This window comes from Pseudopodoces humilis, chromosome 1 (assembly GCF_049639895.1).
Source record: "Pseudopodoces humilis isolate 2021_Gansu_Grassland_sample_001 chromosome 1, ASM4963989v1, whole genome shotgun sequence".
Lineage (NCBI taxonomy): Eukaryota > Metazoa > Chordata > Aves > Passeriformes > Paridae > Pseudopodoces > Pseudopodoces humilis.
The window spans coordinates 145,599,263-145,611,302 of record NC_142200.1 but is presented as its reverse complement, the minus strand read 5'-3'; the positions used below and the strand labels follow the sequence as shown (position 1 = coordinate 145,611,302).

At 40.5% G+C, this 12,040-nt stretch overlaps 1 protein-coding gene across 1 annotated transcript; it reads right to left on the bottom strand.

The window, feature by feature from the left end:
• Positions 1 to 363: 363 nt before the first annotated feature.
• Positions 364 to 11,818, bottom strand: XRCC2 (X-ray repair cross complementing 2). Its single transcript, XM_005527749.3, has 3 exons — positions 11,749 to 11,818; positions 7,359 to 7,440; positions 364 to 1,772 (listed from the first exon to the last, which is right to left on the bottom strand). The coding sequence occupies exons 1-3, from the start codon at positions 11,785 to 11,787 to the stop codon at positions 1,057 to 1,059; spliced, it is 837 nt and encodes a 278-aa protein (XP_005527806.2). The 5' UTR covers positions 11,788 to 11,818; the 3' UTR covers positions 364 to 1,056.
• Between the last annotated feature and the right edge of the window lie 222 nt (positions 11,819 to 12,040).

The following is a 12,040-nucleotide window of genomic DNA, read 5'->3' as shown; positions in this document are numbered from 1 at the left end:
CTCTAGGTTCATAAATAATGTGGTGTTCTTTGCCAGAACTGTAGGGCATTTCTCCTAAGTTCTGAATCTTCTTTGCCAGAATTGCAACATGTTACATGCCAAATCCTGCACACAAATGTTCTGCATGTGGCAAATACATGTTGGTAAAGACCAGAGGCATGGCATTCCTGGATTTCTTAGAGAGAGTGGGGAGGGGAAAGAAGTGGGAAGGAATAATGAGTGAGGGCAGAGAAAACTCTGTGCATCATTTAAAAAAATTATAAACAACAAAAAAACAACCTCTACTCCCAAAATATCCCATAACTTGTGCATAATTATTTTCAAAAGTCAAACTGTTTGCTGCATACAGCACAAACTCACAGGTACCCAGAGCTGGGTCTTTACTTCTCCTTCAGTTATGGAAATCAGGCCCCCATTGCTTTAATAGCTGAAGATTCTTCAATGCCAGGCGTTTGTAAGTGTCAGAACACCTGCAATCCCTGCTCCTCTGAGCACTCGCTAACATAAATGGAGAGGCTGAGAGCCAGGAGAAGCAGCACAGTCAGGATCACCACTATTTAATAAGTTGTGAAAATGAATCCTTGTCTTCAGGCAAAATTGGCATTTTTTATGCCCAAAGCTACAGGGAATAAACGAAGGCCAATGTTCATAAAGAGTGAACTCTGGCTTCTTTGCAATCTCTGCCACAGACAACCTACTTCTGGAGCTTGGAAGAGAAGGAGTGTAAAGCAGCAAGATCCAGAAATTCTAACAGGCATTTGGCCACATAGGTTAGACTGCTGAAGGTTACCAGAATTTTAATGTGTCTTTGGTTACCATTTTCCTGATTAAGCACAAACAAGTAATGTTGACATTCCTCTATAGTTTGGACTGATTTGCTGAAGTGATTCAAAAATTTTACCATTCCCTGCCCTTCACTTTCATTTAAGAAAATGGTGACAAAAATTATTAATCACCCAGCAACAACCAGCTAGTCAAAAAGTTACTAAAAGCTACTTAGAACTAATCAGGCCTTAAGCACTGGAATTTGATAAACATTTACAAAATAAACCGATGTTAAAACTGAACTCCACATTCCGCAACACTAAATGGACGTTTTACTATCTGGTTTCTTTTGAGGTGGCAAGAAACTACAGTAAAACCTTTGCTGTTGCCAGAATTACACTGCTTAGAGAAAAATATCCTGTGGGTTACCATTTGCTGCCATGATTTACAGAGATATGGTCTGTAGTCTGTATCAGTTTCATGTGGAAGTTTTAAAGGTAAAAAGCTTTCTGCAGAGTTTGCAGATTTCTGCATCAGTGTTTGTGTTGTTGCAAAGAGGATCAGGTGGTGCTGTGTCACAAGCTTTTCAAGGAAGTTAGCACATTTCTTCAGGTTCATCTCCTGCAAGGTGAGACTCTCCCCTCCATTGCTTCTGTCTATCCAATAAAAAGCTGATAAACTGTCTAAAAGTAAAACACAGAGCGAGGGGTGAGCACAGAACAGGTTTTCTAAAGAGTAGAGAGTGAGGAGTAACTGAGTGCTACTACTGCAGCTCACAAGGAAAAGCCTTCCCAGGCACCCCTTTATCATTTCTTCAGTCCCTTGCACCAGTCTCTTCTCAAGAATGGTGACCAGCCGGAGCATATCGAAATGGTAATCTGTGTCAACAAACATGACTTCTACTTCCAGTCCTCCTTCTGCTTTGGGAATGATGCAGCGGGCAATAAGGTGATAAAGCATTTCTGTTTTTCCTGTCCCTTCTGGGCCATGGAATTCAATAACATCTCCTGTTCAAAAATAAAGCAACATGTTGTCAGGTAAGAGCACTTAGAGCCCAGAGTTGGTTTTCAGTGTTTTCTGAACCAATACTCACTATTCCACAAATTGGGAAACACATTTTATTTGACATTCATAAAACTGTTTAAATTCTGGTTAGCATATACCAAAAGATATTTCAGTTTTAAAGAAAGACCTCTAAAATGAAGTTAATCAACTGTGAACAAAGGTTGAAAAACTCTGCCAGCATCATCTAGGAGACTTCCATCAATGAAAGGTTGGCAACTGGATTTCATCTGTATCATTATAGGCAGATGAAGGCAAAAGAGGAAGCTGCTACACGAAAATGGCTAAGAAACCATCTATACTATGCACACACAATTAAGAAATAATAGAGGACAAAACAAAACAAAAAATCTGACATATTAGAGGTCATTTGACATATATGTCACATGATGCATGCCACAAGACTCCTGCAGGAATCTGTGACTGGTGAAGAGCACACCAGTAAGTTTATTTGGCACTTATATTCTACTGTGCTGGTAATAATGTGAAACTGCTTCTTTTGATGAGGGAGATTCAGGGACTCCTTCAACTCCAGGCAATGCCTCTGTCTGAGCAAAGGATCTCTGTTCATAAAAGGATTCAGCCTAACTACCTCATCCATGTGGGTCATAAAATACATATCATAAAAATTTAAAATGTTAATTAAAAACAGCATTACGCTTTATTAGAAAACCAGTTCTTTTGTTGGATGTGAATGCAAGATACTCTAAAGCCTTATCCAAAGTCTTCTGATGTCTTGTATCAGAGCAAGACTCTAGAAAAAGTTAATTTATTAGCTGCTCTTTATAAATTTCTAATTTTGGAAACTGGATTATTTATGACATTTTGGATTTTATAGGCAGAAGGGTAACTACATGCAGTAAGGAAACTCACACAACTGTAATTGCAGGAAGGTGAGAGATTTCCATGGCCTTGGCAAGTGCAAATGGCCTAACAGCTTTCCATAGGGGGATGTGAGATGAGAGAATTAACTGCAACTTTCCTTAAACATGTTTGTGCCTGCCTGAGTTAACAGGGTTTTTCAAGTCACTGCTCAACTTCCAGAGGATGTGTCCTCATTCTCAAGTGCCTACAATGTCAAGATGCAGTTTGGGATGAGGGTAGGAGGAGGGTAGGGAAGAAACCAAGCCTTCTGCCTTTGCAAGTGTTAAAAGCAATTTACACCTGATGTGACAAGTCTGTCCATTTCAGCGACAGTCAGAAATACCATTTCTATGAGTTTCTGATACTTTTAAATTTATTAAAAAGCTTGACTGCCTCCCAAGCCCTTACTAAGCTGTTCCGAATGGCTCCCACTCTTCTGAGATGAAAGATAACCACGGTTCCTGGGACATAAATTTTTATTTTCTCTTCCTGTCCAGAGGTCGCACTGCCCAACTCTGACACTTGCACTCGGGGGCTCTGCTGTCACACAGCCTGTGCCGGAGACATAACCACACCCTGGCAGGGTGAGATACCAGCTTGAAAGAACTCCTCCTAAAAGTGCTGGCTAGGTCATTCCCTCATATTTTGTCTCTTGAAATATTTTAGAACAATTGCATAAGGCAGCTCTTGATAAGGAACAAAGTGTATCTTTTTTCACTGGCTGTGGCACAGAACTTCTGCCACCCTGATTGCCATTTCTGAATCCAGACCAGTAACTGAGTGGGGCCGACAGGCAAAAGACTGCTTCACCTGCCTTTACAGAAAAATATGACCTGCTGGATTCCAAAATTATTCTGGGAAATAAATGCTTCACTTTTTCCATTTGAAGATATTCTAGCAGGATGTCTGTGTGCTACAGAATGACACTGGATGAGGTTGTTTTTTTTTATTGACAGAACTTATAAAACTTATTTAATTAAAAATTCTAAGTTGAATGACAAAAATCATTCTCAGAGGTTTTTGTGGTGGTGGTTTATAAATGCGAACAACAAGACAGCCCAGCACCCCTCCAAGTTTGTTCAACGTTGCTGAAAGAGATAGACAGCTTCCTTGTAGCTTGACCAAGACATTTGAGTTACTCTGAAACAGTAACAGCTTGGACTGCAAGAAAACCTCAAGAGAGCTGGGTCTTTCTGTGCCTTCCTGATTATCCAAGAGGCTGCCCATAAGAAGAACGGGTGCAAAACAGGAGCCATTTATAGCAACATCTATAAATGAAGGGTTTCATTGAATTAGCAACCAGGCTGTTACTGTAAGATAAGAGGGGAAATTCATTTCTCTGGATCAGAGAGGACAAACCATGACACAGCAAAGGAGGAAGTGAGGCCAGCAACATTTTCAAGAAGCCTCTGACATGCTGACACAGTCACAGAAGAAACTGAGTAATCAGTACTAGCATCATCCATTAATGTCAAAACAACTTTGAAAGGAGGATTAGTAAAAAGATACTGTCACAGGATGAGAACAGGCTGAGAAGGAGAGCAGGAACAGCACTTTAACATGGAAGAAAGTTAATGGGAATTTTTTCTATTAGAATTGGTGTTGGCAGACATTAAACATATCAGTAGATGAATGTTCCATTAGCTTGGCAAAACATGTAGAAGGCAAACTAATTGGGTTAATAAAGACTTAAGTTTGTGAAGATTTAACAGGTGGAGATGGATGTGCTGAGTGATTTCATATGAAATTCAGCACTGGTGAATTCAAGAGTTAGGTTTTAAGGAGTCCCCCAACACACTGCCTGGCTCAGTAGTCTGAACTGGCCCATTAAAGAGAACAATAGTACACTCCTATGAATGGCCACGCAGGTTAAACTAAATGATGCTGAAGAAATGTAAATATTTATGTAAGATTAATATATTTTTAACTGAAACACTGTGCTCAGTCCTGGTCATCCGTTTGGTGTCGTGTTAAATGAGAAGAGCCTTATTTTTGTCTGTTATCAATCCACCAGCAAATATCAGTTAAACTATTTTCTGACACTGGCAGATACAAACAGGCTGTTGGAGCACTCAGCAATAACTTTGTGTGTTTCACATTGTAGGCTACCTTGAAGTTCCTGGGCTGGTCATTTACAATACTGTGCAGAAGCTGTCACTAATATTTATACCATTTGTAAGTGAAGTAGAAAGGCCTAATATTTATTCCAAGTTAATGTTGGGTGTCATGCAATTGGTGAACATCAGAGCCTACACTGACACCCACACCTTCATGCCAGTGGCACAGGGGAAATATGACTGGCAGTAGTGGAAGATTATTTAATGCTTATGTCACTTTTGCTCCATTCCAGAAGAGATTAAATGGTATGTAATTAATGTACTTATGTGCTCTTAAATATGCAAGTCCATCATAACTAGAAGCAGTGGTTAGAGTATCACATTAATACCTATATTATATATCCCTATTTTACAGTACCCTGACATGCAAGTTATGAACACTTAACTAAAATGCAACCTTTGGATAGTTTATTGAAACTTCATATATTTGTTTGGTTTAAATTCCATCAGAAAAAAATAATTATTTAGGTCTTTGCATTGCCTTAATCACAGCATTTTAAATGAAGAGCTGTTCAGTATAGACTTCATGGGTAACAAATTACAGAATTCCACAGTGACACACTGAAAGTCAAGTTCATGACAAATGGAGAGGCAGGCCTTCAACAGGGATTTGAGACAGAATAATAAGAACACACATCAAAATAACACATGGGCTCACATGAATACTGTGGTATTAAAAGAAAAAGCAAAAACATAATAAAAAGTGAAATCCATTTATATACATACAAGAGCTGTGCTAATATTTTAGGCAGCTTCATTAATGTCAGCCAAAAAGCATCACCATTACAGGTAATAATTGATACAATTTGTTGGAAGTAGAAGAAAAACACAAGTGCTTCAAAAGCTTAATGACTGTTGGCACAGAGAAACCAGTGATGAACTATAGAAGACTTCCAGCCATTTTAGACCTGAGGTTCTGGAACAGTCTTCAGACAGACATGAACAACATATAAAGCTTAAAGAGCAAAGCAGATAATTTTACATGAAATTATGTAATGGTATGGACTGCAACAAGGACAGTTAGTGATCCCCAAGAAAATGTCTTAAAATCTGTTTGACCAGTACATAACTGAATCTCAATTTGGTTCTCAAATCAATTCAAATCTCAAATATTTGTTTGTTGTGTGTAAAGTTGACTAAGAAATACCAAACATCCAGACTAAAAGATCATTTAATATTTATGTTTCAAAAAAAATACAGTAATATCTCATCTTCTAAAAAAATTAAGAATTGAGAGCCTTGTGAAGCATACACCAATTTCACTCCTGGCCCTTAATTCTTCTTGTGAGTAACACAGCAGTTCAGAAATGAGAGTATTTAAATATTCTTCTCTGCTCTACTTGCACTGGCTCAGCAGTATTTCTCCACCCTTTATCATTGTTATGTCACATTGGAAACTTTCAGGGCAGGAATCATGTATTGCTAAAGCCCACATTTGATCTCTAGTGCTGCAAAACAATACACAAAGGGTCTCAGAGTGACTGTGTTTAAAGACTAAGCATCATCTCTCACACAATTATCCTGATTATTTTAATAGCTTTTTCTGTTCTTTCTTCTGAATCTTCCATATTTGTGGGAAATCAAACTGCAGACAAGTGTGCTGCTTACCACTGAAGCCACATACTTGCCCTATAGAATCCTCTCACTCCTACATAAATTCCACAACACTAGTACCTCACCACTGATCCTTAGAGTTTGCCACTCATATGCCTTTTATATACATATATATATTTTAGTTTTCTGTAATCAGAGTTGTCTCTTCCATTGTGAAATTCATGAAATTTCATATACTCTGGAAAATCAGTCTGCCTTCCTGAATAATGTGTTCATTTCTTTTTAGTTCACTAATTTCTTTCATTAAAATATCTAACCTTGATCTTAAAATTTCTTGTACTGGAGTCATTGAAAGGTTACCCCATTTCTCCCATCTGAAATTCTCGTTCATTCACTGAAGGTCTCTATGAGCCATGTTGATCCTGACATTGTGAACTCATTCAACTAATTAGTACCTAAGTCCATAATGAAATTGTTTATGAAGTTCTATCTAAGTATACTTAGGATTTTTCAGGTCAAGACTGGAGGGCTTGATGACTTGGCTTCATTGAAAAATACTGTTTGCTCATGCCCCTTATCCTAACTTACTCAGACAACTCTATATCACTGAACTCTTTGCTATTTACTGGAACTCATGCTCTTTGCAAATTTCTGTAGTTATGACTTTGTTGTCTAGACCAGTGATTAAAAAAAAAACCAAACACAGAGGTTTAATGACAGACTCTAGAACAAATTGCTGGAAAACGACTGACACTGACCAATGTGCTTGGTATTTACTCACCTACACCTGTGTTTTGATATGCATAAAGTAGATTTTAAGACCTATTTAATAATATTTGGAAGGGCGACTTTGCATAATTCCATTTTATCTCGTTTGCATTGAACTACAACAATTAAAATTCTGATCTAGGGCAAAATAATTTACTTGTATGTTTATCTCTGAGAATACTTTTACATGAACATTTTTCCACAGATGGGATAAAGACACATTTTTACCATGAACAGGAGATCCTTCCTCAGCAAACAGATAAGGTTCAAGATTCTTCAGAGAACTTCTACCCTCAAGTCGTGCAAGCAGCTTTTAAAGACAAGACAAAGAGCAATGCTGTTAACTTAAAAGTAATGGACCTCAGGAAACAAATTTAAAGGATTCTAAGAACTGACAGTTTTCCATCACAGTCCTATTGAAAAATTAGCCTGATTTTAAAAATGTTTTCATAAATACATATGGAAATGTATAGTCTGGACTACAGTAATAGAAGGTCCCAGCCTCACAAACAATGAGCACACAGGTGGCTCAGTGGCAATGGGGACTGGAGATATGGGAAGTTTAAAAAGCAAAGGCTGCTCAGACACTTTGGTGAGATGGATTGCCTCCAGTACACAGCAGTGCTGTGTATTTCATTCCAAAGAACAAAGGAAAAGAACATCATTTGTAACAATCATCATCTCCAAAAAAAATACTGGCTGAGAGATAAAACCTTCCCTATCATCAATCCCCTAAGCCAGCCTCTCTGAGCATTTATAAGTAAAACTATGTGCATTTCCCTGAAAAGTTACACAGGACTCCTCTGGGCTACAATCCTATTATATCATAGTTACTTGTTCGAACAGAGTATGGATTAAGAATGTTCAAAAGTAATTAGTCACCAGTGGCTCTGCAAGAACTTTTCTAAAGCAAGCTTGAATTTGTTAAGCAAGTTCTCCAAAGCCCCTCGTAAAATAAGTCCATTGTAAAATTAATTAGTTCAAAGATCATGGACAGTTTCTCAAATTGAGAGGTATTTGCATAGCAAGTAGACAGGTATTCACAAAACCTGTGTTAGTAGTTCTGGCACACTGTGTAAAGCAAGAATGAACATTTTCCCTAGTGCTGAACATGTTCCCTGGGAGCTGTTATTCCCTACATGTACTAGCACACATGGGAAATGATATTATTGGGATGTTCAGTGTCACCAGAGCACCTACCCTGGTGCCAAATACTACATTCTCCAAGACACCCAGTCATCATTTAAAGATCTGGACAAAACAAATCCTGTTCAGTTTTATCACATCCTCAAGAACAAAAGAGCAGTGAGCACACACACCTTCTAATAACTACTGCCTTCTCTTGCTTTCCTCCTTGTCACGTCCATGAGCAACACTTGCTCTGAATGATCTTAAAAGTTCTTTGAACAGTTGTGTTTTCCTTTAACAGTAAAATATAACTCCATTAAATGGTCCTGAATTTACTTCAAGTGGTCACAATGGGAATCTTAAGTGTGACATTTTCATTGTCATTTTAAGAGTCCCTTCCATTAACAAAATATCAATGTGTTTGCCTTGGCCTCTTCATATGTATCCAGGAGAGTTTTCTGACTCGTCCTCTAAAGGGCTAAAAAAACACTCGAATTGACCTTGCTCTGGATCAGCAGATCCTCCCATTACACATCACACATTTGTGCAGCACAGAAAACACACGGTGATCTCCTGGGAATCAGCAGGGTTCCATTATTTGGGCAAAGCAAAAATCCAGATGAATGTATGTACATAAGAATGCAGGAATGGAACTTGGGACACATAAACCAGCAGCTCTCCTTGTCAGACCCTACGTGTGCAGCTCTTCTGTGCCTGGCCCTGGCCACCAGCGAGGAGAAGCTGCACCCACTGGGGAGAAGAACCAGGAATCCCTCACCCCTTTGTCTGCAGTGGAAGTTGAGGCAAAGAGGAAAACCACCACAAGGCTGCTGCTTTCTGATGCTCTTCACTTCTTAGCAGAGGAAGCACCGCTGCGACACACAGGGATAACAGAGGCTTAATGATGGGCACTGCTGGGGCCAGCAGTCACGACTACTGCTGGCATAAACACATTGCTGCATCCTCATGCTCCTAAATTTGTACATTAACAAATATATCCTCTGCAGTTTATTTTTTCTGGAACAGTGAGCCCCTGTCTCCTCTTAGATTATCAACCCTTTAAGTTTACTGAGAGAGCTCTGGAAACACACAGTAAATTGATCGCTATCATTTAAATATGAATCTGCCGTTATTTAAATGACAAGTTTATATATTAATTTTAAATAACTACAGGTGCTTTCTCTGAGCACTGCTCATGTAGGTAATTTATGGTAATTTGCTGATGATAGCGCACCTGTGTTTTTATCAAGCTTGTATTTACTTCCGAGTTCTGAAGCAGAATCTCCAAAGGCACTTGCCTCATTAGTGCCATGCTGGGAGCAACAGGGTTCCTGGCAGAAACAGCCAACAATTTTCCTTCAACTCTCACAAAGGTTTGTCCACACTGCAGCAGAAGTGATGGAAGCAAACCTGAGATGAGACACTACACAGGCATCCCTCACCTCTGCCCACATTACAGACAGGGACAGCATAGGCTGTTCCAAACAGAGCAAGAGCCACCTTGGCTCGGTTCCAGGGGAGGCATTCTCATTTTGCCTCCCCACATGTTCTTCTAGAAAATGAGAGGGGGAGAAATCTACAGCATGTAAAGGGTAATCTGGAGGGTGGATGTCAGGTGTCCCAAGCTTTGTCACAGAGAGTGCACGAAACACAGCAGTACGGTACCACTGGAGAAACTTGGAGTAGGAAAAAGCTTAGAAAAAAATCCCAAGTCAATTTCAAATCCCATAGTAGAGGCTTCAGATTCTATAATCAAAGTGTAGGTACTCATTTCTTCCTCCATAAGCCTCTCCATCTTTTTTTACACAAAACACCACCCTTTAGCAACCTGCTAGTGATAGCTTCTCACTCCTAGGTTTTCTTTGAAAATGTAATTATGCCAGCAAGAAACTGCACAGATGTGCAGTTCCATGTAGAGAACAAGCTGTACAGCAAAAGTTCAGCAGCAGCTGGGTTAAATGTCATTAATGACAAAGCTGATGGGACTCAAATATTTCAGCTATGCCTTTTATAATTGATCAATATGCATACAGACAGTCCCACTGACTAATGCATGACATGCTTGTACTCTGTTGGTTTCAACAGAGCTGTGCATCAATGGAAGCACACACGTAGGTCTTGTAAGGAATTTTTTCATTAAAATGTTAAAGAAATTCAAATTAAATACTCCAGCCCTGGTAGAAGCTGTGAGCTAACCTAGAGGCTATTTACACATACAAACCTATCTTGAATACTACTCAAAATTTAATTCTCAATCACTGTAACTGCTCTGAGCTTTTGTAAACTTTGGGCATGAAGACATATGCAAGCTATTTATTATTACTCTTATTGTGATATACCAAAGATGTTTTGCAAGAAGTTCTAATTTGTTGTATTAATTACATTAAATAATAAAAGCACAATACTGCGGTCTGAGAATAACTCAGTAAAATCTGACTTTATGCATGAGGCTATTTAAAGAAGTATTATTTTAAATTAAGTGTTTTCTGTTTCAAGTGCTTTTACCATTTTTTGTCTGAACACTGTATTCATACATTGACTTTTCTTAACGCATTGGTTGTCAACTCCTCCCTTGTTCCAGGCTGGACATCCATTCATTGCAGGGAGTTGATGCCATGTGCATTCCCTGTTGGCACCACTCATGTGGACAAATAAATGCATCTATCCCTTGGACAAAGAGCACAGCTCATGTCCTTAATTCGTGTCTATTTGCCAATAGTGGACATCTGGTACTATTATTTTTTTTTACGTGTCAAAAGGGCTTAAAAGCTCAAGTCCCACTAAAAACCACACAGAGATTTAACAATAAATATTATCACACTTTTCTGTTTTATGTGAACTATTCAGCATATTCTGGTACAGTTACACACAAATCTCCAAGCAATTAAGTTGCTGATTGCAAGTGGAAATTTCTAACAAATAAAACATCCAGAAATGAAAAAACAAGACTAATAAAACAACACAACAAAATCCCAAAACTCAAACCTCTTTTCTCTTACAGAGGTGGAAAGCAATTCCACCTTACATAATGTTTATTTATAGAAAGTTGGAAGTGTTTAAGACCAAGTCCGAACCTTTAAATGAAACCTTTCTCCTCTCAAACACCTGGGAGGGGAGCGCGAAGGGAATTTGTATAAAGCAATTATCGAGACACCTGAACCAACCTCCCCCCGTGCTGCAGGACGCCCATAGCAGGAGCCCACCCGCATCCCGACACAAAGGCAGAGCAGGGACCCAGGGGACCCCGATCCCTCCTGGATCCGCGGAAAATCCATCGGGAAAGCTTCCGCGGCCTTTCGAGGGGCGGAACTCCCTCCGTCATGCACCGCCCCCTCAGGAGGCCCCGCAGGGGCTGCCCCGCGCCCGCCCCGTGGGGGTGAGTGGGAACCTCGGCGCCCCTCTTCTTCCCCGGCTGCGGCCTTACCCGGCCCTCCCCGCCCGTGTGCCCGGGCCCGGGGCTGAGGGGAGTGGGGCGGGAGCCGCGCCTCACCTGCGTGCCCGACTCCGCCCCGCCGAACGCGTCACCCATGGCGGCCCCGCGGCCCCGCGGCCGCAGCCACCGCTCCGCAGCGCCCCCGCCCGGCCGCGCCCTCTGCGCCTGCGCGGCTCGGCCCCCCGGGAGCGCGGGGTGGAGCCTGCGGGCTGCGGAGTCACGGGTTCGAGTCCCGCCTCCGGCTCAATTCATGGCCGCCCATCCGCCTGTCTCTCGTACGTGTACGTGGCTTGGGATTCCTTGGACATGGCCGGGAGAATCACAGAGTTAAATAGGTTGGAAAAGACTT

Excerpts from the sequence above, each read along its gene's own strand:
- XRCC2 (XM_005527749.3), bottom strand. The coding sequence starts at position 11,787 with ATGGGTGACGCGTTCGGCGGGGCGGAGTCGGGCACGCAG. Across the intron at positions 7,441-11,748 it reads GGGCGGAGTCGGGCACGCAG|CTGCTTGCACGACTTGAGGG; the intron begins GTGAGGCGCGGC and ends TGTCTTTAAAAG. Across the intron at positions 1,773-7,358 it reads GGAAGGATCTCCTGTTCATG|GAGATGTTATTGAATTCCAT; the intron begins GTAAAAATGTGT and ends ATTTTTGAACAG.